This window comes from Carcharodon carcharias, chromosome 20 (assembly GCF_017639515.1).
Source record: "Carcharodon carcharias isolate sCarCar2 chromosome 20, sCarCar2.pri, whole genome shotgun sequence".
Taxonomy (NCBI): Eukaryota; Metazoa; Chordata; class Chondrichthyes; order Lamniformes; family Lamnidae; genus Carcharodon; species Carcharodon carcharias.
The window spans coordinates 88,650,602-88,674,357 of record NC_054486.1 but is presented as its reverse complement, the minus strand read 5'-3'; the positions used below and the strand labels follow the sequence as shown (position 1 = coordinate 88,674,357).

At 44.6% G+C, this 23,756-nt stretch overlaps 1 protein-coding gene across 1 annotated transcript in view; it reads left to right on the top strand.

The window, feature by feature from the left end:
- Nucleotides 1-23,756, top strand: part of asb2a.1 (ankyrin repeat and SOCS box containing 2a, tandem duplicate 1) — a 34,701-nt gene that overhangs the window by 9,971 nt on the left and 974 nt on the right. The window contains exons 6-8 of the mRNA XM_041214210.1: nt 10,149-10,320; nt 11,556-12,111; nt 19,687-19,840. Of these exons, the coding sequence (XP_041070144.1) occupies nt 10,149-10,320; nt 11,556-12,111; nt 19,687-19,840 (882 nt within the window). The remainder of the gene's footprint in view (nt 1-10,148; nt 10,321-11,555; nt 12,112-19,686; nt 19,841-23,756) is intronic.

Below are 23,756 nucleotides of genomic sequence, written 5' to 3'. Positions count from 1 at the left end.
GGTTGGGGGGGGGGGGAGAGAAGTGGAGGGGGGTGGTGTGGTTGTAGGCAAAAGCAGTGATAGAAGCAGATCATCAAAAGATGTCACAGACAGCAGAACAAAAGAACACATAGATGTCGAAGTTGATGATATTATCTAAACGAATGTGCTAATTAAGAATGGATGGTAGGGCACTCAAGGTATAGCTCTAGTGGGGGTGGGGGGAGCATGAAAGATTTAAAAATATTTAAAAATAATGGAAATAGGTGGGAAAAAGAAAAATCTATATAATTTATTGGAAAAAAAACAAAAGGAAAGGGGAAGAAACAGAAAGGGGTTGGGGATGGAGGAGGGAGGTCAAGACCTAAAGTTGTTGAATTCAATATTCAGTCCGGAAGGCTGTAAAGTGCCTAGTCGGAAGATGAGGTGTTGTTCCTCCAGTTTGCGTTGGGCTTCACTGGAACAATGCAGCAAGCCAAAGATGGACATGTGGGCAAGAGAGCAGGGTGGAATGTTGAAATGGCAAGCGACAGGGACGTTTGGGTCATTCTTACGGACAGACCGCAGGTGTTCTGCAAAGCGGTCACCCAGTTTACGTTTGGTCTCTCCAATGTAGAGGAGACCGCATTGGGAGCAACGAATGCAGTAGACTAAGTTGGGGGAAATGCAAGTGAAATGTTGCTTCACTTGAAAGGAGTGTTTGGGCCCTTGGACGGTGAGGAGAGAGGAAGTGAAGGGACAGGTGTTACATCTTTTGCGTGGGCATGGGGTGGTGCCATAGGTGGGGGTTGGGGAGTAGGGGGTGATGGAGGAATGGACCAGGGTGTTCCGGAGGGAACGATCCCTATGGAATGCCGACAGTGGGGGTGAAGGGAAGATGTGTTTAATAGTGGCATCATGCTGGAGTTGGCGGAAATGGCGGACGATGATCCTTTGAATGCGGAGGCTGGTGGGGTGATAAGTGAGGACAAAGGGGACCCTATCATGTTTCTGGGAGGGAGGAGAAGGCGTGAGGGCGGATGCGCGGGAGATGGGCCGGACACGGTTGAGGGCCCTGTCAACGACCGTGGGTGGAAAACCTCGGTTAAGGAAGAAGGAGGACATGTCAGAGGAACTGTTTTTGAAGGTAGCATCATCGGAACAGATGCAACGGAGGCGAAGGAACTGAGAGAATGGGATGGAGTCCTTACAGGAAGCGGGGTGTGGGGAGCTGTAGTCAAGGTAATTGTGGGAGTCGGTAGGCTTGTAATGGATATTGGTGGACAGTCTATCACCAGAGATTGAGACAGCGAGGTCAAGGAAGGGAAGGGAAGTGTCAGAAATGGATCACATGAAAATGATGGAGGGATGGAGATTGGAAGCAAATTAATAAAATTTTCCCAAGTCCCGACGAGAGCACGAAGCAGCACCGAAGTAATCATCGATGTACCGGAGAAAGAGTTGTGGAAGGGGGCCAGAGTAGGACTAGAACAAGGAATGTTCCACATACCCCATAAAGAGACAGGCATAGCTGGGGCCCATGTGGGTAACCATAGCCACACCTGTTATTTGGAGGAAGTGAGGGGAGTTGAAGGAGAAATTGTTCAGTGTGAGAACAAGTTCAGCCAGACCGAGGAGAGTAGTGGTGGATGGGGATTGTTCGGGCCTCTGTTCGAGGAAGAAGCTAAGGGCCCTCAGACCATCCTGGTGGGGGATGGAGGTGTAGAGGGATTGGACGTCCATGGTGAAGAGGAAGCGGTTGGGGCCAGGGAACTGGAAGTTGTTGATGTGACGTAAGGTGTCAGAGGAATCACGGATGTAGGTGGGGAGGGACTGGACAAGGGGAGAGAGAAGGGAGTCAAGATAACGAGAAATGAGTTCTGTGGGGCAGGAGCAAGCTGACACGATCGGTCTACCGGGACAGTTCTGTGTGTGGATTTTGGGTAGGAGGTAGAAGCGGGCCGTCCAAGGTTGGGCGACTGTCAGATTGGAAGCTGAGGGAGGAAGATGCCCAGAGGAGATGAGGTCAGTGACAGTCCTGGAAACAATGGCTTGATGTTCAGTGGTGGGGTCATGGTCCAGGGAGAGGTAAGAGGAAGTGTCTGTGAGTTGACGCTCAGCCTCCGCGAGGTAGAGGTCAGTGCACCAGACAACAACAGCACCACCCTTGTCAGCGGGTTTGATGACGATGTCAGGTTTGGACCTGAGAGAATGGAGTGCAGTAAGTTCAGAGAGAGAGAGATTAGAATGGGTGAGAGGAGCACAGAAATTGAGATGACTAATGTCATGCCGACAGTTCTCAATGAAAAGATCAAGAGAAGGTAAGAATCCAGAGGGAGGGGTCCAGGTGGAAGGAGAATATTGGAGGTGGGTGAAAGGATCCGTTGAATAGGGAGAGGACTCCTGCCCAAAGAAGTGAGCCCGGAGACGAAGACGGTGGAAGAAGAGTTCAGCATCGTGCTGAGCCCGAAATTCATTAAGGTGAGGGCGTAAGGGTATGAAACTAAGTCCTTTCCTGAGCACTGAACATTCACCATCGGAGAGGGGAAGGTCAGGGAGTATAGTAAATACAGGGCTGGGGCTGGGATTGGAAGATGGGGTGGGACGGAGGGACAGGCAGGGGTGGAGGGTCCTAGATGGGTGTTGGTGTCGATGAGTTGTTGGAGCTTGCGTTCCTTAGTACTTGAGAGAAAGAGAAAAAGTTTCTTGTTGAGGCGTCGGATGAGACGAAGAATAAAATGAAACTGGGGGCACGCGCAGCTTTGAAAAAGGGTACGGCGGTGCTGCTGGAGGGAGAGGTCGAGTGTGTTCATATGGCGGTGCATGGCACTGAGTGTGGATCTCTGGATGCGACGGGAACAGTAGTCCGAGAAACGTTTTATGTCCCAGAAATACCTTTAATCCTGGGTGGGTTCGAAACATGAGGGGTGGAATTTCAGTTGAAATCCACATGGGGTAACTCGGAGGTGGAGACAGTCACTGAGAAAGGCGATATGGCTGTGAAAGCGGGTTTTAGTAAATACCTTGTCAAGCACCAGGAGAGAAATGGAAAGCAATGAAGGTGAACAAGGCAAAAGAGAGATACGGAAATCTTGTCGCAGAAACGAACAGAACTTCTTCAAGGAGGTAGGCATTTCTTGAAGAGCAGTGGCAGTCAATTAAACACAGAGATAAAAACAAAAACAAAAAACTGCGGATGCTGGAAATCCAAAACAAAAACAGAATTACCTGGAAAAACTCAGCAGGTCTGGCAGCATCGGCGGAGAAGAAAAGAGTTAACGTTTCGAGTCCTAATGACCCTTCGACAGAACTAGGTAAATCCCAGGAAGGGGTGAAATATAAGCTGGTTTAAGGTGGTGGTGGTGGGGGCGGGGGTGGGGGGCGGGGGGGCGGTTGGGTGGGGGGAGAGAAGTGGAGGGGTTGGTGTGGTTGTAGGCAAAAGCAGTGATAGAAGCAGATCATTAAAAGATGACACAGACAGCAGAACAAAAGAACACATAGATGTCGAAGTTGGTGATATTATCTAAACGAATGTGCTAATTAAGAATGGATGGTAGGGCACTCAAGGTATAGCTCTAGTGGGGGTGGGGGGAAAATAAAAGATTTAAAAACATTTAAAAATAATGGAAATAGGTGGGAAAAAGAAAAATCTACATAATTTATTAGAAAAAAACAAAAGGAAAGGGGAAGAAACAGAAAGGGGGTGGGGATGGAGGAGGGAGGTCAAGACCTAAAGTTGTTGAATTCAATATTCAGTCTGGAAGGCTGTAACGTGCCTAGTCGGAAGATGAGGTGTTGTTCCTCCAGTTTGCGTTGGGCTTCACTGGAACAATGCAGCAAGCTAAGGATGGACGTGTGGGCAAGAGAGCAGGGTGGAGTGTTGAAATGGCAAGCGACAGGGAGGTTTGGGTCATTCTTGCGGACAGACCATAGGTGTTCTTGCGAAGCGGTCACCCAGTTTACGTTTGGTCTCTCCAATGTAGAGGAGACCGCATTGGGAGCAACGAATGCAGTAGACTAAGTTGGGGGAAATGCAAGTGAAATGTTGCTTCACTTGAAAGGAGTGTTTGGGCCCTTGGATGGTGAGGAGAGAGGAAGTGAAGGGACAGGTGTTACATCTTTTGCGTGGGCATGGGGTGGTGCCATAGGTGGGGGTTGGGGAGTAGGGGGTGATGGAGGAATGGACCAGGGTGTCCCGGAGGGAACGATCCCTACGGAATGCCGACAGTGGGGGTGAAGGGAAGATGTGTTTGGTAGTGGCATCATGCTGGAGTTGGCGGAAATGGCGGAGGATGATCCTTTGAATGCGGAGGCTGGTGGGGTGATAAGTGAGGACAAGGGGGACCCTATCATGTTTCTGGGAGGGAGGAGAAGGCGTGAGGGCGGATGCGCGGGAGATGGGCCGGACACGGTTGAGGGCCCTGTCAACGACCGTGGGTGGAAAACCTCGGTTAAGGAAGAAGGAGGACATGTCAGAGGAACTGTTTTTGAAGGTAGCATCATCGGAACAGATGCAACGGAGGCAAAGGAACTGAGAGAATGGGATGGAGTCCTTACTTCGACACCTATTTGTTCTTTTGTTCTGCTGTCTGTGACATCTTTTGATGATCTGCTTCTATCACTGCTTTTGCCTACAACCACACCACCCCCCTCCACTTCTCTTCCCCCACCCAAGCCCCGCCCCCACCACCACCTTAAACCAGCTTATATTTCACCCCTTCCTGGGATTTACCTAGTTCCGTTGAAGGGTCATGAGGACTCGAAACGTCAACTCTTTAATTGACTGCCACTGCTTTTCAGGAAATTCCTACCTCCTTGAAGAAGTTCTGTTCGTTTCTGCGACAAGATATCCGTATCTCTCTTTTGCCTTGTTCACCTTCATTGCTTTCCATTTCTCTCCTGGTGCTTGACAAGGTGTTTACTAAAACCCGCTTTCACAGCCATATCGCCTTTCTCAGTGACTGTCTCCGTCTCCGAGTTACCCCACGTGGATTTCAACTGAAATTCCACCCCTCATGTTTCAAACCCACCCAGGATTACAGGTATTTCCGGGACATAAAACGTTTCTCAGACTGCTGTTCCCGTCGCATCCTGAGATCCACACTCAGTGCCATGCGCCGCCATATGAACACACTCGACCTCTCCCTCCAGTAGCACCGGCGGACCCTTTTTCAAAGCTGTGCGTGCCCCCAGTTTCATTTTATTCTTCGTCTCATCCGACGCCTCAACAAGAAACTTTTTCTCTTTCTCTCAAGTGCTAAGGAACGCAAGCTCCAACAACTCATCGACACCAACACCCATCTAGGACCCTCCACCCCTGCCTGTCCCTCCGTCCCTACCCCATCTTCCAATCCCAGCCCCAGCCGTGTATTCACTATACCCCCTGACCTTCCCCTCTCCGATGCTGAATGTTCAGTGCTCAGCAAAGGACTTAGTTTCATACCCTTACGCCCTCACCTTAATGAATTTCGGGCTCGGCACGATGCTGAACTCTTCTTCAGCCGACTTCGTCTCCGGGCTCACTTCTTTGGGCAGGAGTCCTCTCCCCATTCAACGGATCCTTTCACCCACCTCCAATATTTTCCTTCCACCTGGACCCCTCCCTCTGGATTCTTACCTTCTCTTGATCTTTTCATTGAGAACTGTCGGCGCGACATTAGTCGTCTCAATTTCTCTGCTCCTCTCACCCATTCTAATCTCTCTCTCGCTGAACTTACTGCACTCCATTCTCTCAGGTCCAACCCTGACATCGTCATCAAACCCGCTGACCAGGGTAGTGCTGTTGTTGTCTGGCGCACTGACCTCTGCCTCACGGAGGCTGAGCGTCAACTCACAGACACTTCCTCTTACCTCTCCCTGGACCATGACCCCACCACTGAACATCAAGCCATTGTTTCCAGGACTGTCACTGACCTCATCTCCTCTGGGGATCTTCCTCCCACAGCTTCCAACCTGATAGTCGCCCAACCTCGGACGGCCCGCTTCTACCTCCTACCCAAAATCCACAAACAGAACTGTCCCGGTAGACTGATCATGTCAGCTTGCTCCTGCCCCACAGAACTCATTTCTCGTTATCTTGACTCCCTTCTCTCTCCCCTTGTCCAGTCCCTCCCCACCTACATCCGTGATTCCTCTGACACCTTACGTCACATCAACAATTTCCAGTTCCCTGGCCCCAACCGTTTCCTTTTCACCATGGACATCCAATCCCTCTACACCTCCATCCCCCACTAGGATGGTCTGAGGGGCCTTAGCTTCTTCCTCGAACAGAGGCCCGAACAATCCCCATCCACCACTACTCTCCTCGGTCTGGCTGAACTTGTTCTCACACTGAACAATTTCTCCTTCAACTCCTCTCACTTCCTCCAAATAACAGGTGTGGTTATGGTTACCTACATGGGCCCCAGCTATGCCTGTCTCTTTATGGGGTATGTGGAACATTTCTTGTTCCAGTCCTACTCTGGCCCCCTTCCACAACTCTTTCTCCGGTACATCGATGATTACTTCGGTGCTGCTTCGTGCTCTCGTCGGGACTTGGAAAAATTTATTAATTTTGCTTCCAATCTCCACCCCTCCATCATTTTCACGTAGTCCATCTCTGACACTTCCCTTCCCTTCCTTGACCTCGCTGTCTCAATCTCTGGTGATAGACTGTCCACCAATATCCACTACAAGCCTACCGACTCCCACGACTACCTTGACTACAGCTCCTCACACCCCGCTTCCTGTAAGGACTCCATCCCATTTTCTCAGTTCCTTCGCCTCCGTCGTATCTGTTCCGATGATGCTACCTTCAAAAACAGTTCCTCTGACATGTCCTCCTTCTTCCTTAACCGAGGTTTTCCACCCACGGTCGTTGACAGAGCCCTCAACCGTGTCCGGCCCATCTCCCGCGCATCCGCCCTCACGCCTTCTCCTCCCTCCCAGAAACATGATAGGGTCCCCTTTGTCCTCACTTATCACCCCACCATCCTCCGCCATTTCTGCCAACTGCAGCATGATGCCACTACCAAACACATCTTCCCTTCACCCCCACTGTCGGCATTCCGTAGGGATCGTTCCCTCCGGGACACCCTGGTCCACTCCTCCATCACCCCCTACTCCCCAACCCCCACCTATGGCACCACCCCATGCCCACGCAAACGATGCAACACCTGTCCCTTCACTTCCTCTCTCCTCACTGTCCAAGGGCCCAAACACTCATTTTAAGTGAAGCAACATTTCACTTGCATTTCCCCCAACTTAGTCTACTGCATTCGTTGCTCCCAATGCGGTCTCCTCTACATTGGAGAGACCAAACGTAAACTGGGCAACCGCTTTGCAGAACACCTGCGGTCTGTCCGTAAGAATGACCCAAACCTCCCTGTCGCTTGCCATTTCAACACTCCACCCTGCTCTCTTGCCCACATGTCTGGCCTTGGCTTGCTGCATTGTTCCAGTGAAGCCCAACGCAAACTGGAGGAACAGCACCTCATCTTCCGACGAGGCACTTTACAGCCTTCCGGACTGAATATTGAATTCAACAACTTTAGGTCTTGACCTCCCTCCTCCATCCCCACCCCTCTTCTGTTTCTTCCCCTTTCCTTTTGTTTTTTTTCCAATAAATTATATAGATTTTTCTTTTTCCCACCTATTTCCATTATTTTTAAATATTTTTAAATCTTTTATGCTCCCCCCACCCCCACTAGAGCTACACCTTGAGTGCCCTACCATCCATTCTTAATTAGCACATTCGTTTAGATAATATCACCAACTTCGACACCTATGTGTTCGTTTGTTCTGCTGTCTGTGACATCTTTTGATGATCTGCTTCTATCACTGCTTTTGCCTACAACCACACCACCCCCCTCCACTTCTCTCTCCACCCCCCCACCACCACCACCACCACCACCTTAAACCAGCTTATATTTCACCCCTTCCTGGGATTTACCTAGTTCTGTCGAAGGGTCATGAGGACTCGAAACGTCAACTCTTTTCTTTTCCGCTGATGCTGCCAGACCTGCTGAGTTTTTCCAGGTAATTCTGTTTTTGTAGTGAACTTTCTGGGTTGTTTAGTGGCACTCTTACCCAGGATTCTCTAAGCAAAATCTTACCCACTTTGAAAATAATCACTGGTCAAGACCAATTCCAAGACCCGACCCCACACATATTGGCAGCACCCTCTGTTGATGTGATTTTATAGGAGACACCCTCCTAATTGGGCACCCCTGTGTTTGCTGTCTAATTAAGGACAGTGAATATGTCCCTGAGGCTGCAGACCCAGAGGGGCCATAGCCTTGGCTGGATGGCAGCCCAGGGGGAAAGGCACTGTCACTGTAGGAGGGGGACTGCAAGGGCACTACCATCTTGAGGCGCTGTCTGAGGATGTTTCCATTTTTCAATCTAGACTGTGGCCACAGCTGCCAGTAACCCACGGAGTGAAACCCCCATGAGGGGATGCCCTGCAGCCACAGTTGTGGCCTGCTGACCATTGTGGCTCCTGTGGGGGAGGGGGATGGTGAGTAAGTGTAGGAGGCCTTTAGGCACCTTCTGGGCTTTGACCTCAGTGCCTATCTGCCCGTCAGGAAGATCTGCCAGCATCTCCAATCTGCCCACATGTGGGCACTTAGATATTCAAATTGGCTACCTTCCATGCCATGTTGGTAGCCCTTGTCGCTGCTACCTCACATTTGGCAAGATTGGCCTGAGGCTGGAACTCTTCGGCCCAGCGACCGACCTACCTCGGCGAGACCAGAAAGACTACGCTGTCTGTGCTGCCATGATGCAAGGAGGGATTGAATGTCTGAATCAGTGGAATTATTTCTTGTCCTGCTCTAGCTTGGCACCATGCCCCTGCTGCCCTCTGAGTGTAGGTGGTGTTGGTGTAGTCCTAATTCTATACAAATCATGATAAAAATATTGCTAAACTGCACAGCCAGGTTATTGAAAAGTGAAATGTAAATTTGTCGTCCCAGTCCACTGCTGAAGAACATGGGCTGAACTGTCTTCTTAAATGCCGCACGGGAGTTTTGATGTAGACCAGCTGCTTACACCTGTTTTGCACGGGTTTTTTTTTATGATAGCCCAGGTCATTGAGCTTTTCCTTGTAGTGCCACTTCATTCCATGTAGCTATTGAGACAATTTCCTAAGGTTTCCTCCAATGGGTACCCAGCAGTTTGTCTCTCCATTGCTACATCCTATGAGTGTCTGAAAGCCAGACTCATTAAAAAGAGGAAGAAAAGAAGAACACAAAGCTTCAATGGACTCCCACCACCATCTTTGGGTCCTGTTCCCCCAGTTGAAGACGTTCTTTAAAATGGTCACCAATTTTCCAATGAGCCACCAACTGATATTTTCACTTCACTCCATTATAAGGTTCATTACTTGCTCATGGCTGAACCATTGAACTTTGCCTTCCTTCAGTACAGTATTCCCATGATATGTGGGAGTTGTATTCCAGCAATGTCACTGGATATTTAAATCAGCTGGTCCCTATTTTTTATGTTGCAGCAGAGGAGTGCATCTTTGGGACAGCTGTGCTTGCGTTGTTCCAGATTACACAAACAACCATCACCAGTTGGATTTTCTTTAGGCAAGCCTGATTTCACAGGTATTTTGTCTCTGCGGACATAATGTGCTACATTTTATTGTTCTGGTGGCATGCAGGTGAATTCTGGTCTGTTTTCTCATTTGCCTTGTGCCTTGGAGCTTTCACTGTGCCACTCAGGAGAGGGAAAATGGCAGTATGAATGCCACTGCGACTTTAATTGTGGTGTACAAGGCGAGTTGCCCTGGGATTCCATGGTGCACATTATGTCACCTCAAAGTAGCATTTAGGTCCAAGTGGCTTCAAAAATCTAATTTGAACTCATTGATAACTCAGAATCACCTCATTAAAGAAGGGACCACTCTAAAAGGAGAGGAGTATTTATAATTTTAGAAAATGGGTATTTTGAGATAGCTTTTGCTTAATGTATTGAATTCTTGTCTTGAACTTCCAAATGGTTAAAAAGGGTGCAATTTTAAAAAAACAGAATTAAAGTTATAAAATAAATAGAACATTTTAAGAAACTGCTACGATTTGTTTTTCAAACATATGTACACTAAGATTAGTAAGGTATTTGACAAGATATCTTCTGTTACGTAAAATTGTTCAATACCTTCTGATAATAGCTCTATCTTACAGTATGCTGTGCAATATAACCCTCAGGTGCAAATATCAGTACCCAAGCCAGTGATAATGCCTCAGCATTGTACGAAGCTAGCAAAAACGAGCATGAAGACGTCGTGGCATTTCTTCTTTCACAAAATGCAGATGCAAACAAAGGAAATAAGGATGGCTGGCTACCCCTTCACATTGCAGCTGCAAGAGGCAATATGGAGTAAGTTGTAAGGGATGTAACTTCCCGAGTTTATAACGCTGCATAAGTTTCAATAACCTGGGGTTTCCGGCCTCAGACTTAATTTGAACCCTTGCCATGCAAAGGAAATAGCAGCCGAGAAGAACACAGATCACACAAACCAATTTCATTGTTACTGTGTTTTGGGGAGACAAATTAGTATAAGATCTTATCTTCCAGTCAACAACCTATCCTTAGTATTGTCTTTATCACTTACGTATAATTCCAATCAGAGATCATTAGAGGAATCTCTTGTTCTAGCTGGTGCACACTTATATCTTTGGGAACTGTGAAAATGGTCTAGCAACATAGTTAAAAACTGCAGGGCACCCCTGTTTTTCCAAGCTTCCAGGCCTCAATACAGTAAATCCTGCAGGGAATTTAACCCTGAGTTAAAATTCAGGTCATTAACTCTGCTTGGTTAATCTTTCTTGAAAGCAAAACCGAGGGTGATTTTAGGTACATAAGTACAAAACATTGTCATTTGACAATGCCGAAAGCAAATTCATTAAAGATGGTGAGATCTGTGAATTACTGGAAGAGACACTAAACCTGCACAGCCACAAAACTTCATGGGGATCTGCAAATAAGATTGACTTTCAATGTTCACATACTTTAAGCAAAAATAGATAATAGGTGAATTGAAGTCACTTTTCCTGTAGTCTAAATGATAAACAATTAATTAGCTTGTCCAGTCAATCAAAGAACACCACACAACCATTGTCACCAGTAGAAGACAACTTGTTTCAATCAAGTAAAATAATCCACTGATGTAGGAAAATATGGTATGTTACTTGATTTTGTATTACACAAAAATATGTTGCATGATTGAGTTGTCAGTCTTATAAGTGGTATATTCTATACTCATTCACAGTGAAATAAAACAGTTTAGTGATTCATCTCATTGAGTGTTTGCTCACTCAGCCTTAGCACAAAGGATACAAAATCCAGTTCAAATCTCTCAGGTTCTCTTTATTGTGCAGCTTTAGGACAGTGTGAGTCAACCTGCACAACAGTAATATGCTCAAACCACTTCTGGGAGTTACTGATGCTACTAAACCTGTGAATGCAGACACAAATTAATCACACCAATTATGTGTTTATACTCATATCTATTGAAAATGTCCCTTTTAAAAGTTCTTGATTTATTCATTACAGACCCTTGTCAATGCTTTAACAGTATAACAGTAACGTGAATGTGGTTTACTCTCACTCAGGATAGTTCAGATGCTGATTCCAGTTACCAGCAAAGTCCGAGTGAGGCGCAGTGGAATTAGCCCCCTTCACCTTGCTGCTCAACACAATCGAAATGATGTTGTTGAAGAACTGATTGAAGCTGGCTACAATATCCATGCGCTCCTGTCACCTGAAAGATCCCGGCTATTTGAAGATAAACGCACCTCTGTTTTGTACTTTGCTGTTTACAACAACAATATAGAGACCACGGAAAGGCTGCTCAAGGCTGGGGCAAATCCTAATGTTGATCTGATAAACCCCATTCTAATCTCTATCCGGCACGGCTCCATCAAAAACATACAGCTGCTCATTGACCACGGAGCTAACATCAATGCCTATATTCCAACACACCCCACTTCCTTCCCAGCAACAATCATGTTTTCTATGAAGTACCTAAGTTTGCTAAAGTTAATTATGGATTTTGGTGGTGATGGAGAATCATGTTTTAAGTGCGAATATGGCAATCGTCAACATCCAGAACAAGTGCAGAGAAGAGACGACATAGGACTGAGGGATAAAAAGCCCAGACCTGTACAAGTAAGCTCTGAAAATATTATTATTTAAATGATAGAGAAAAAAATAAAGTTGTTATTAATTAACATTTTGTACAGACTGGTAATAAGGGTATTTCAGAGGGTGCTCACCTCAGTAGTGGCTGTGAAAACTGGAGTGGTGCAACATGGCTTCATGGGTGGACTGGAGGCCTAGGAAGGTCAAAAAGAGGTCAAGGTGCGACAGTTGTAAAATGGTCTTCATGGAGCTTTTCCCTTTGAAGGTGATCGATCCCTATCTAGATTTGATTACCTTTGACTTGGTTAGTCTTGGGGGCCTTGCTAAGACTCTCAATGGAACTAGTGGCAGCTCTCAGCTGGCAAGAGAGCCCAACAGGGTATTATTGACAGAATTCCCAGGTGGGTGGGGTACTCGTCCACATGCCCATCTTGATGGAGAGGAACCGTATGGAAAAATTGTCGATTCACCAACCACCACTCCAACTGGAATTTGAAGCTGACTTCAAATTGGATGGAAACTTGGGAGAAGACATAAGTGTTGTCCTAAATTCTGTCCCTTCCCTTCTTCTCCAGCTGTGGGGATTCTGCCCTGTCTACAACCTCGCTGCCATAAGAATTACAGCACCTGTAACTTGGAACTACATCAATCAATTATATATAGAATTTAAATACATGCAGAATTTCTGAACTGAAAATAATGAAAATAGAACATGCTGGAAATACTGAGCAGATCTGGCAGCACCTATGGAATGAGAAACAGAGCTAACATTTAAGGTTGATGATCTTTCATCAGTGTTTCCCTGGGGCACCTCATTCAGCCCTTCAGCACACCCTGACATAGTGAAGGAGAAATTGATGTGCATTGTGGCTCTTTTGAGTGCAAAATGGGTGCAAAATACAGCAATTTATCAATGGGACAAATTGCACCATTCTGCACAGACCTTGGTCCCAAAGCAAAATTCATGGGACCCTTTTAGGTGAATGCCTGAAATGGATGTTGGTCCCCTTAAATATCTAACCACTGGTAAAAGCTGAAAATAAACCTTATTATTTTTAGTTTATTTCTAAACCAGTTCCCAGTGTTTTCAACCCTTAATCCAATTTCCTAACCATTTTCAAGATTAGGAATCTCTACAGTTTTGAACTTAACAAGTAGCTTTTATTTCTGTACAATACTGGCAAAAGTTATTTGAACATCTGGGACACCATACCATTGCACTTTCCAAGTCAGGCAAGATGGTCGGACAGGATCTTTCCCCATGGTGATCCTTGTTTACTGGGTTATTATTGTACAGAATTTTTAAATTTACTCCTGATAATCCATTTCATAGTTGCCTATGGCTACCTTAAGGTCGTTCAAGTAAATCACATAGGCTCTGAAGATCTCAAGACTTGATTCCAGTGGTTATGTCAAGATTGTGTCCATTGATTTCCTCCAGAATTGACTTTGCTGAAGGTTGCACAGTCAGCATAGGGCTGATGGACACCTGTGCCTCTTTGAGTTCATTTGTGGCGCCTGCCTGTGCCATGTAGTAGGAAAATCCAGTGTCCTCTTGGCATTGAGGGGTTAAAGGAGGGGGTTGCCAGGCCGCCCTAAGACACCTTGTACTAGAGAGTCGATTCAGTTTTTTCTTTTTAAATATTTCCTTCTGCCCCTATTTTGTATGCTCATATGAGAGGTAGGTAGATTCTTGTTTAGGCAAAGGAATCAAAGGTTATTGAAGGTCGATGGGAATGTGGAATTCTAAACACAAACAGACCAGTCATGATCTCATTGAATGGCGGAGCAGGCTCGAGGGGCCAAATGGCCTATTTCTGCTCCTATTTAGTATGTTTGTATTTATAATTTTTAATCAGCCTAAGCCACTTGTTGAGCTTAATTAACATTCCTCAACCCAATTCAGGTCCCATTCAAGTTCCATCTGGAGGCCTGTATGCCTCCTCAAACCCAGCATGCCACCCCCACCCCCATTCCCATGCTAGGTCTTACCTGAGCCAAGGAAGTAGGAACTCCTGTTGCAGGGAAGCAGCACTCTGATAATAATTACCTTCTAAGGATCCCTCAAAATATCCTGGATTTGGTGACTTTCTGATGCATTTCCGCCTTCCGGCCATTTCAGAATTACAGCAGGAATCAGGCAAACTTCAAGTAAATTCAGACTGGATTGCCCAGATTGTGAGAAACCTTTCACCCTGGTTAGTTCATCACTCTCTCAACCCAGACTTGATCTCCCCTTGCAGAGATTATGTGGGCCCAGAATAACAAACATTATGATTGCAGGAAACTCCATGCTGTTTTTTAATAGCTGCAAAGTTACAAGTTTCTGCATCTAGTGCAGTGTCTCATTCAGCAGCACTCCCAATTTCCTGGACATTCAATTCATTGCCCCGGGAGCAGCGTGAATCAGACAGCTGTACCCGATTCTCCAATCTCTATCCCTGTCCAGTGAAAATCTTCTTTTTTAATTCACTCATGGGATGTGGGCATCACTGGCTAGGCCAGCATTTATTGCCCAATCCTAATTGCCCTTGAAAAGGTGGTGGTGAGCTGCCTTCTTGAATCACTGCAGTCCATGTGGTGTAGGTAAACCCACAGTGCTGTTAGAGAGGGGGTTCCAGGATTTTGACCCAGCGACAGTGAAGGAACGGCAATATATTTCCAAGTCAGGATGGTGAGTGACTTGGAGGGGAACTTCCAAGTGGTGGGGTTCCCATGCATCTGCTGCCCTTTTCCTTCTAAATGGTAGTGGTTGTGGGTTTGGAAGGTGAAGAAGCTTGGTGAGTTTCTGCAGTGCATCTTGTGCATGATACACACTGCTGCCACTGTACTTAGATGGTGGAGGGAGTGAATGTTTGTGGGTGAGGTGTCAATCAAACAGGCTGCTTTGTCCTGGATGATGTCAAACTTCTTGAGTGTTGATGGAGCTGCACTCATACAGGCAAGTGAAAAGTATTCCATCACACTCCTGACTTGTGCCTTGTAGATTGTGGACAGGCTTTGAGGAGTCAGGAGATGAGTTACTTGCTGCAGGATTCCTAGCCTCTGACCTGTTCTTGTAGCCACAGTATTTATATGGCTAGCCCAGTTCAGTTTCTGGTCAATGTTAATTCCCAGGATGTTGGTAGTGGAGGATTCAGTGATGGCAATGCCATTAAATGTCAAGGTTTCTCTTGTTGGAGATGGTCATTGCCTGGCACATGTGTGGCGTGAATGTTACTTGCCACTTGTCAGCCCAAGACTGCATATTGCCCAGGTCTTGCTACATCTGTACTTGGATTGGAGTGCCAACATTGTCAGGGTATGATTAACTAGGTCTATTTTCACAACCAATCAGATTTTAGGCAAATAATAACTATTTATTGACGCTTGATATTTTCTTACAATTTAACAGCACCAATATTAGGACCAATAGCAGGCAATTGCTACAGGCATAGGGCAATATTGACCCCCCCCCCCCCCCCCCCCACCCCCCCCCCCCTCCCCCCAAGGTCCATTAGAGTTAATGCTCTCACAGCTTTTCATCAGAAAAATAAAATGTCTTAGAATTAAACCAACAGAAGCCTGAATATTGGTGTAGTGAAATGCAATCAGTTCATTGGAATTATGAACTTAGTTGCTTCCCAAATGACAAGTTAAAGGATGGCTGCCTTTATGGCTAAAACTATAAGTTTTCAGCCAAAAATTGTTTGAAATAGAAATCTTGACTTATTACCATTGACCAGTTTCTTTACTGAGAAGCCACTGTCAAACTTGTTGATCATTAACATTCCACCCAAATCCTTTGCCAACTAAGTGACTCCCTCTGCTGGATTTACAATTGTAACTGGATATCATTTTAAACACCATAAAAGGATCATTTGTTTATCCACGCAAAAATCTGGGGGACATCATTCTGTGAATTAAACAAGTACCTTTAATAATTTGAAACTTTTAAAAATAGCATTATGTGAAACCCTATCAAATATTCCTCTAGCCTTTCATTTTTTGCTGCTTCTAAGCAACAAGCTCTCACTCATTTTAAAGGTGACTTCAAAATTTTGAATCCCCGCTTTCAAATTGCTCCTCTGTTTCCCCATTTTATCCACTGCATCGATAATATCCCCATGTACCCTCTGTTCCTCTAAAATTGGCTACTCACCTTTCCCTTCCTCTACTCCATCTTTCCGGCTAATCACTCAGCCACTCTGTTTCTGTTCTTTGGAATTCCCAGCCTAGATTTCTTCTGCCTTCTCATTTCCTTCTCTCCTTTCCAAAGCCTGCTCAAAATCTCTCTCTTTGATTGTGCCCTCTCCACTTTCCCTTTATTTGGCTCGCTTGGTGCACTCTTTTTTTGCCTTTTCGGATGTAAGACAAAGGGAAACATCTTCCTGAACACAAGATAATATATATTTTCTTGCAGAAAGTGTCAAGACTTTTAGCGATTGAGTATTGTCATGGCAACCTGCTATTCAGTAGACTCTGTTTGTATATATCTATACTATACTCATTCCCAAGATATTGCCGCAGGATTTCCTTAGGGCATTGTCCTAGGCCCAACCATCTTTATCAAGGACTTTCCCCCCATCATAAGGTCATAAGTAGGGTTGTTTGCTGATAATTGCACAGTTTTCAGTGCCATTCACGAATTGTCAGATATGAAGCAGCATGTGTTTGCTTGCACTAAGACAACATTCAAGCTTGACCATTGATCAGAAACTTAACTGGACTAGCCATATAAATACTGTGGCGATGAGCTAGGAATTCTGAGGTGATTAACTCCCCAGAGCTTGTCCAACATTGATAAGGCCATCATATTCCACTTGCCTGGATGTGTGCAACTCTGATAACACTCAAGAAGCTCAAAACCATCCAGGAAAAGCATCTCTTTTGATTGTCCACCACCTTAAACATTCACTTCATCCATCACTGGTGCAACATAGCATAGGGGTGTACCGTCTACAAGATGCACTGCAGTAATACACCAAGGCTTCTTCAACAGCACTTCCAAACCTACAGCCTCTACCATCTAGAAGGACAAGGGCAACAAACACATGGAAAACCACCTCCTGCAAGTTCCCCCTCAAATTGCACACTGTCCTGACTTGGAAGTACATCACCGTTCCTTCACTGTCACTGGGACAAAATCCTGGAACTCAACACTGTGGGCTTGGCTTCACCACATGAACCGTAGCAGTTCAAGAAGGTAGTTCATCATCACTTACTCAAGAGCAGTTAGGATGGGCAATAAATGCTGGCCTTGCCAGTGATCCTCACATACCACAAATGAATAAACTAAAAGCACACAAATGGTTTGAAAGTCCCAATAGGGGAGTTCCCATTAAACAGATTTTTTTCTCTTCATTAAAGTGTTTTTGACTTGGTAACTTCCATGGAAACAATCAAGAATGTTAACTTGATTGGTATCATCTAATATTCCACTGCAGTGACCGATGAGAAATATCCTTCCACGGGATTATTATTGTTGGTGAATTCTGTTAATGTTCTACGGAAATGTACCATTTTGTCTAGAAACTGTATGTCGATTAAAATGTTCCAAATAACCATAAGATCTCACAGAATATCAAATCTCTCAGATCAGTGATGTGCAGCATGATAGAATGTTGGATCATGACATGGGCCATCACAAAATATTCAACCACGATATAGGCATAGCAGCTTATCTGACAGCTGTTAGGGCCTCAAGAAATATTGGATAGGAATATAGGGCCTCAAAATATTGGATATTAAAATAGTTCCTTACAGCATATTAAACCTTGATATAGGGTCACATAGAATATTGAAGTAGAGCCTCACAGAATATTAGATGGTGATATATGGGGCCAGATATTCAAATGCCCATCTGGTCAGGACACACTACAGACACCATTTGAAAATTACAGTCCTGGAGGTCATCTAAAGATCCCAATGATGCAGGGACAGTTTCAAACTTTTAAAGCCCTGCTGTAGGGGAGGAAACAGGGAACTGCTCGCTGCCAATTAATGACACATTAAGCTTATTTAAGAGCTTGTTAGGGCTTCAGGAATGTGACTTTTGAAGCTTATTTTGGCAAGCAGCCTGGTGCACATTAGTAGACAGTAGTCATATTCACAGCGGGTCCAAAGAAAAACTCGTCATGTGCCAGGCTATAAGGTAATCTGTGCAGGAATGTACACATTACCTTGGCTTGGCCTGGTCACCCTTTTGAGCAATCATTTATCCTCCAGAGCCTTCTGATGAGTTGCCTGTGCCATTTGGCCATCTTCCTTTGCTGCTACATCCAAACATGAATTAGGAGCAGGAGTAGGCCACTCAGCCCTTCGAGCCTGCTCCTCCATTCAATAAAATCATGGCTGATATGATTGTAACCTCAACTCCACATTCCCGCCTACCCCCAATAACCTTTCACCACCTTGTTTAATGAGAATTTATCTACCTCCACCATAAAAATAATCAAAGAAAATCTTCAAAAATATTCTGCTGGCACCAGAGAGGAGCTCCCACCTCCTGGAGGCACTTGGCGCCAATTGGGTGCCAAGCTCGCCTCCTGCCAAATTGTGCCATTTTTATGTAAAATTAGCATCAGGTGACCAACTCACTTGAAGTGTAGGGTTAGGACCCGGAATCCCTCTTGGTATCATTTTCCAGACTCAGTTTTGAAATTCAAGCCCATTGTTTCAGGGAATATTGAATAAGAATTTTAGGAACTTGGGGAGATTGGATCATATATCAGAGCTCCACAGGGTGTTGGATAGTGATGTTGGATCTGATGAGAATGTTGTATAGGCATATAGGGCCACACAAGGTATTGAACTGTGATTTAGGCTTTAATAAGATAACATTAGCTTATTATTCTGTCAGCAGTAGTTCAGTTGGTAGTGTTCTTACCTCTAAGTCCGTAGCTTCTGAGTTCAAGACCCATTCCAGCACTTGAGTAGAAAAGACAATGTTAACACTCCAGTGTCACACTGAGGGTATGCTGCACTGTCAGGGGTGCCATCTTTCAGATGAGATGTTAAACTAAGGCTTCATCTGCCTGTTCTCGTGGATGCAAAAAAATACTAAATCTCATGGCACCATTTTAAAGGAGGAACGGAAGAGTTATCACCGGCGTCCTGGCCAATATTTATCTCTCAATCACCACCACAAAAACAGATTATCTGGTTGTTATCATGTTGCAGCTTGTGGGAGTTGCTGTGCGCAAGATTAGCTGCTGCATATCCTACAGTACAACAGTGATTACACTTCAAAAGTACTTCATTGGCTGTGAAATGCCATGAGAGATAAATATAAATGCAAACCTTTCATCGCGTAAGAAGATACAGCCTCACAGATCATCAGAAAATGATTTAGAACTTATAAAGTGTATGTGACATATTATATGTTAATGACAGAAAGCACAGGCCTTTAACTGATCCTTATAGAAATCATGCCAATCTGTATCAGAATGGACACCAACACCTGCAATATTTGGGTAACCCAGGTTTGACCTCTCAACCCCAAGGTAGTATCACAAAATTTAACAATTTGATGTAATGTTAACATATCTCAAACTAATTATTCCTGTAACTTTGCACAGGAACAATGTATTTGTCTTATTTGTCTTGTGATCCTGTTTTCAGTTTTGTGAAATGGTGTCTACACCTGGAATCTACAGATGGGCTGGACCAATCATTGATGTCTTACTCGACTATGTCGGTAATGTGAATCTCTGCAGTAAATTGAAGGAACATCTAGACAGTTATGAGGAATGGGCAAATATCAAAGCAAAATCAGGCAAGTATATACAAATAAATTTGAAATCTCAGAATTACTCAGCTGATCGGTTATAGCTTGATTTGTAAACAGTGTAAAATTAAGTGTTATTTTTATTTACTCAATTGTTAGCAAGTAACCAGATGTTTTAGTGAAGAAGAACATTTTAGGGATGCTCCTCCGTACTGGAACAAAATCTTTTCCACAGTATTTCCAATGGTTGGCACCCAATTGACAATAATTCTTTTCCAGTGGAAGGGATTGAAAAACAGGGCTTGGGGCGGATTTTCCAGCCCCGACACTGGTGGGCATCATCACGGGCAGGATGGGAAAATTCCCATCCCACCCATGACAATGCCCGGGTGTCAGGGCTGGAAAACCCCACCCAATAACTTGGCCCAAGGTACTATCTGGTGTCGAATTCTGGGCAACATCAGAGACCCTTTCCTGCCCACTGTCATTGAATACTATGTGATGCAGAGAGGAAAAGTAACAAAAGAATGGATAGCAAGTATAGCTAATTTTGCAACAATAATACATTGTATTTATATAATGCCTTTAGCATAGTAAAATACTCCAAGACGTTTCACAGGAGCATTATCAAACAAATTATAATACGGAGCCACCAAAGGACATATTAGGGCAGATAACCAAAACTTGCTCAAAGAGCTAGGTTCTAAGCAGCATCTTAAAAGTGGAAAGAAAGAAAGACAGTTGGAGAGGTTTGAGGTCACGGAGTGGGGATGAGGAGTTGGGGGGATGAGTGGGGGTGGGGGTGGTGGTTGGGGGTAAATTCTGGAACTTAAAGCCTTGGTAGCTGAAGGCCTGGCCTTCAGTGGGGGATTTATTAAAATTTGGGATTCTTAAGAGGCCAGAATTGGAGGAGTGCAGATATCTCGGAGGGCTGTGGGGCTGGAGAAAATTACAGAGATAGTGACGGGCAAGACCATGGAGAGATTTGAGAACAATGATGAGAATTTTAAAATTGAAGCATTGATTAACTAAGAATCAATGTCTTTGCTATTGGCTGTCCCTTGATTTGAGGATGACATCTCAGTCGCGAGTTTCTGCCATGGGTCTTCATGCGGCTGAAGAGGCCAATTCTCGATCCACAGATCTTTGGGCACATGGGGCAGGATATCCTACGGGGTGGGATCTGAAGTGCAGGATTTGCTTCCTTTTCTTTCCTTCTTTGCTGCCACTCTACCTCATAATTAAGACATTGTGGCTCAAAGCATGATGCAGCTCACTGAGCAAGTTGTCACAACTTTAAACAATTGGTAGCAAGCTCCTCCCAATCGTTAATGTCAATGTTGCCAGGTTTCATGGAGAGCTTCAGAATGTCTTTGAAGCATTTTCCTTGTCTACCCATGGAATATTGGCCATTTGAGAATTGAGAAAACAGGACTTGGTGGGGGAGAGACTTTTCAGCCATCTGGACACAGTATGCAGTCAAATGAAATTGATTTTTCAGAATTTTTGTTTCAATGCTTGATGAGCTGGCTTGTAGAAGGACACTAGCATTTGTTTGATGGAACCAATTTAGGTCTGCAAGCAAAGGGATTCTGGGTGAACTTAATTTAGTGCTCGTTAGGACATGGGCAGCAGAGTTTTGGGTAACCTCAAATTTATGGAGGTTAGAATGTGGGAGGCAAGCCAATACTGTGTTGGAAAAGTATAGTTTAGAGGTAGCAAAGGAATAGGTGGAGATTTGAGCAACAGATCAGCTGAGGAAGGTGATCTTACAGAAATGGAAATAGACAGTCTTCATGATGGAATAGTAGGTAGTCAGAATCATAACTTGGGGTGCAATCTGTACCAAGGTTGCAAAGAGGCTGGTTCAGACTTAAAACAGTTGCCAGGGAGAGGGATGGAGCCAGAAGCTAGCAAAAAGAGTTTGTGACAGGATCCAAAGACAAGACTTTGGTCTTCCCAATATTTAGTTGGAGGAGCTATCTGCTTATGGAGTACTGGATATTGGACAATTTAGAGACAGTGCAGGGGTTGAGGTTGGTGATGGTGATGTAGAGCTGGGTGCCATTGTGTAGATGTAGAAACTGACACCACATTTTTGGATGATGTCACTGAGGGGCAGCATGCAGATGAAAATAGGAGGATAAATCCTGAGGAGATTCCAGAGGTAACAGTGTGGGAATGGGAAGAAAATCCATTGCAGGTGATTCTTTGGCTATGACTCGATAAATAAGGATGGAACCAGGTGGGAGGAGTCCCACCCAGCTAGATGACAGTGAAGAGACATTGGAGGAGGAGGAGGAGGATGGTGCGGTCAACCATGCAAGAGGCTGCAGACAGGTTGAGAAAGGAGAGGAGAGATAGTTTACCATTGTCACAGTCACACAAGATGTCATTTGTGACTTTGAGACCGATCAGGGCTGTTTCAGTACTTTGGCAGGGGTGAATACTCTTTTTGGAGGGATTCAATCATGGAGTTCGAGGAAAGATGAGAACAGATTTGAGAGGTGACAGCACATTCAAGGACATCGGAATGTTAGTTTGCAAGGATACAGGAGCTGAGTGTTTTTTTTAAGGAGCTGATGATGACGGAAAATTTGAAAGGAGTGGGGAGAAAGCTAGGTTTTACCATAAAATTCAGCTGCTATTTTAATGTTATTTTTCTAAGAAACTCAGTTTATTTTCCTACTCCCTGGCTCACCAAGCCATGATGTAATTATGGGTGAGATAACACTGGAGGAGAACAGCCAGTACAACCAGTTGCTTTAACTCAATATCTAACAACTTCTTGTGAAAGTGGAGACTGTGTGCTAAATAAAGTTACTGGCTATTGCCTCATGGTTTAATCAGTGGTGTATTTTATATATATCAGAACAGAACCTGCTAGAGAACACACTGTAGCAACATTTGAGGTGACTATTTACATAAAGCAAGTCAATAACTCTTTTTTTTCCTTTCATTGGATGTGGGCGTCGCTGGCAAGGCCAGCATTTGTTGCCTATCCCTAAATGCCCTTTAATTGAGTTGAGTTCAGAGGGCAGTTAAGAGTCAACCACATTGCTGTGGATCTGGAGTCACATGTAGGCCAGACCAGGTAAGGATGGCAGATTTTCTTCCCTAAAGGGCATTAGTGAACCAGATGGGTTTTTACAACAATTGATGATCACCATAACTGATGTCTAGCTTTATAATTCCAGATTTATTAATTTAAAGTAAACTAGCTTCTGTGTTGGGACATGAACTCATGTCCCCAGAGTATTTGTTTGGGCTTCTGGATTTTTAGTCAAATGACATTACCACTAGACCACCATCACCCCACAGGGTGTTACAATATAAGCTTGGCTCTTTGCCATTCTTAGAGAAACTCGTAATGGTAGATAAGCTTGTGAAGTTCCACAGCTGACGAAAGAGCAGGAGCAACAATCTTTTAGCAGGGAGAAACTGAATTGGCTGTATTTATCAGTGTTTTCAAACTAGCTGGTAAAATAAGCTTCCCATTTGTAAAATTTCAGAGACTTGTAAACAATGAAATCTAATACCACAGTTGGCATTAGTTCTGCAAGATGCCTATTGCCCACTGTCTTAATTTCTTATGTGTTATTTTACATTTTTTAGGTACTGAAAATAGCTTTGTATTGAATGGGGATTTTGTGCATGAAATGTTATTTATAATTAATTTGTTTAAAGCAATAATTTTCTAAGGCTAGTCTTTCCATGCTAAATGAAGCATTAAAGTGCTTGCTCAAAATTCTTTTCTCTGCCATTTTAATAGAAGAGTTAACTCATTGATGATAAACAGGTTAACAACTCTGTTTAAAATTACTCAGTGAAGAACTGGCAAATTTGCATCCCTCCATCTAAGATTCTATTACAGTCTATCTTAATGTTGCATATACTCATTTGCTTGAGAAAGGAGACAAAGAGCTTTCGACAGCAGTTATGTTGTCACAATAGTCAATGTTTC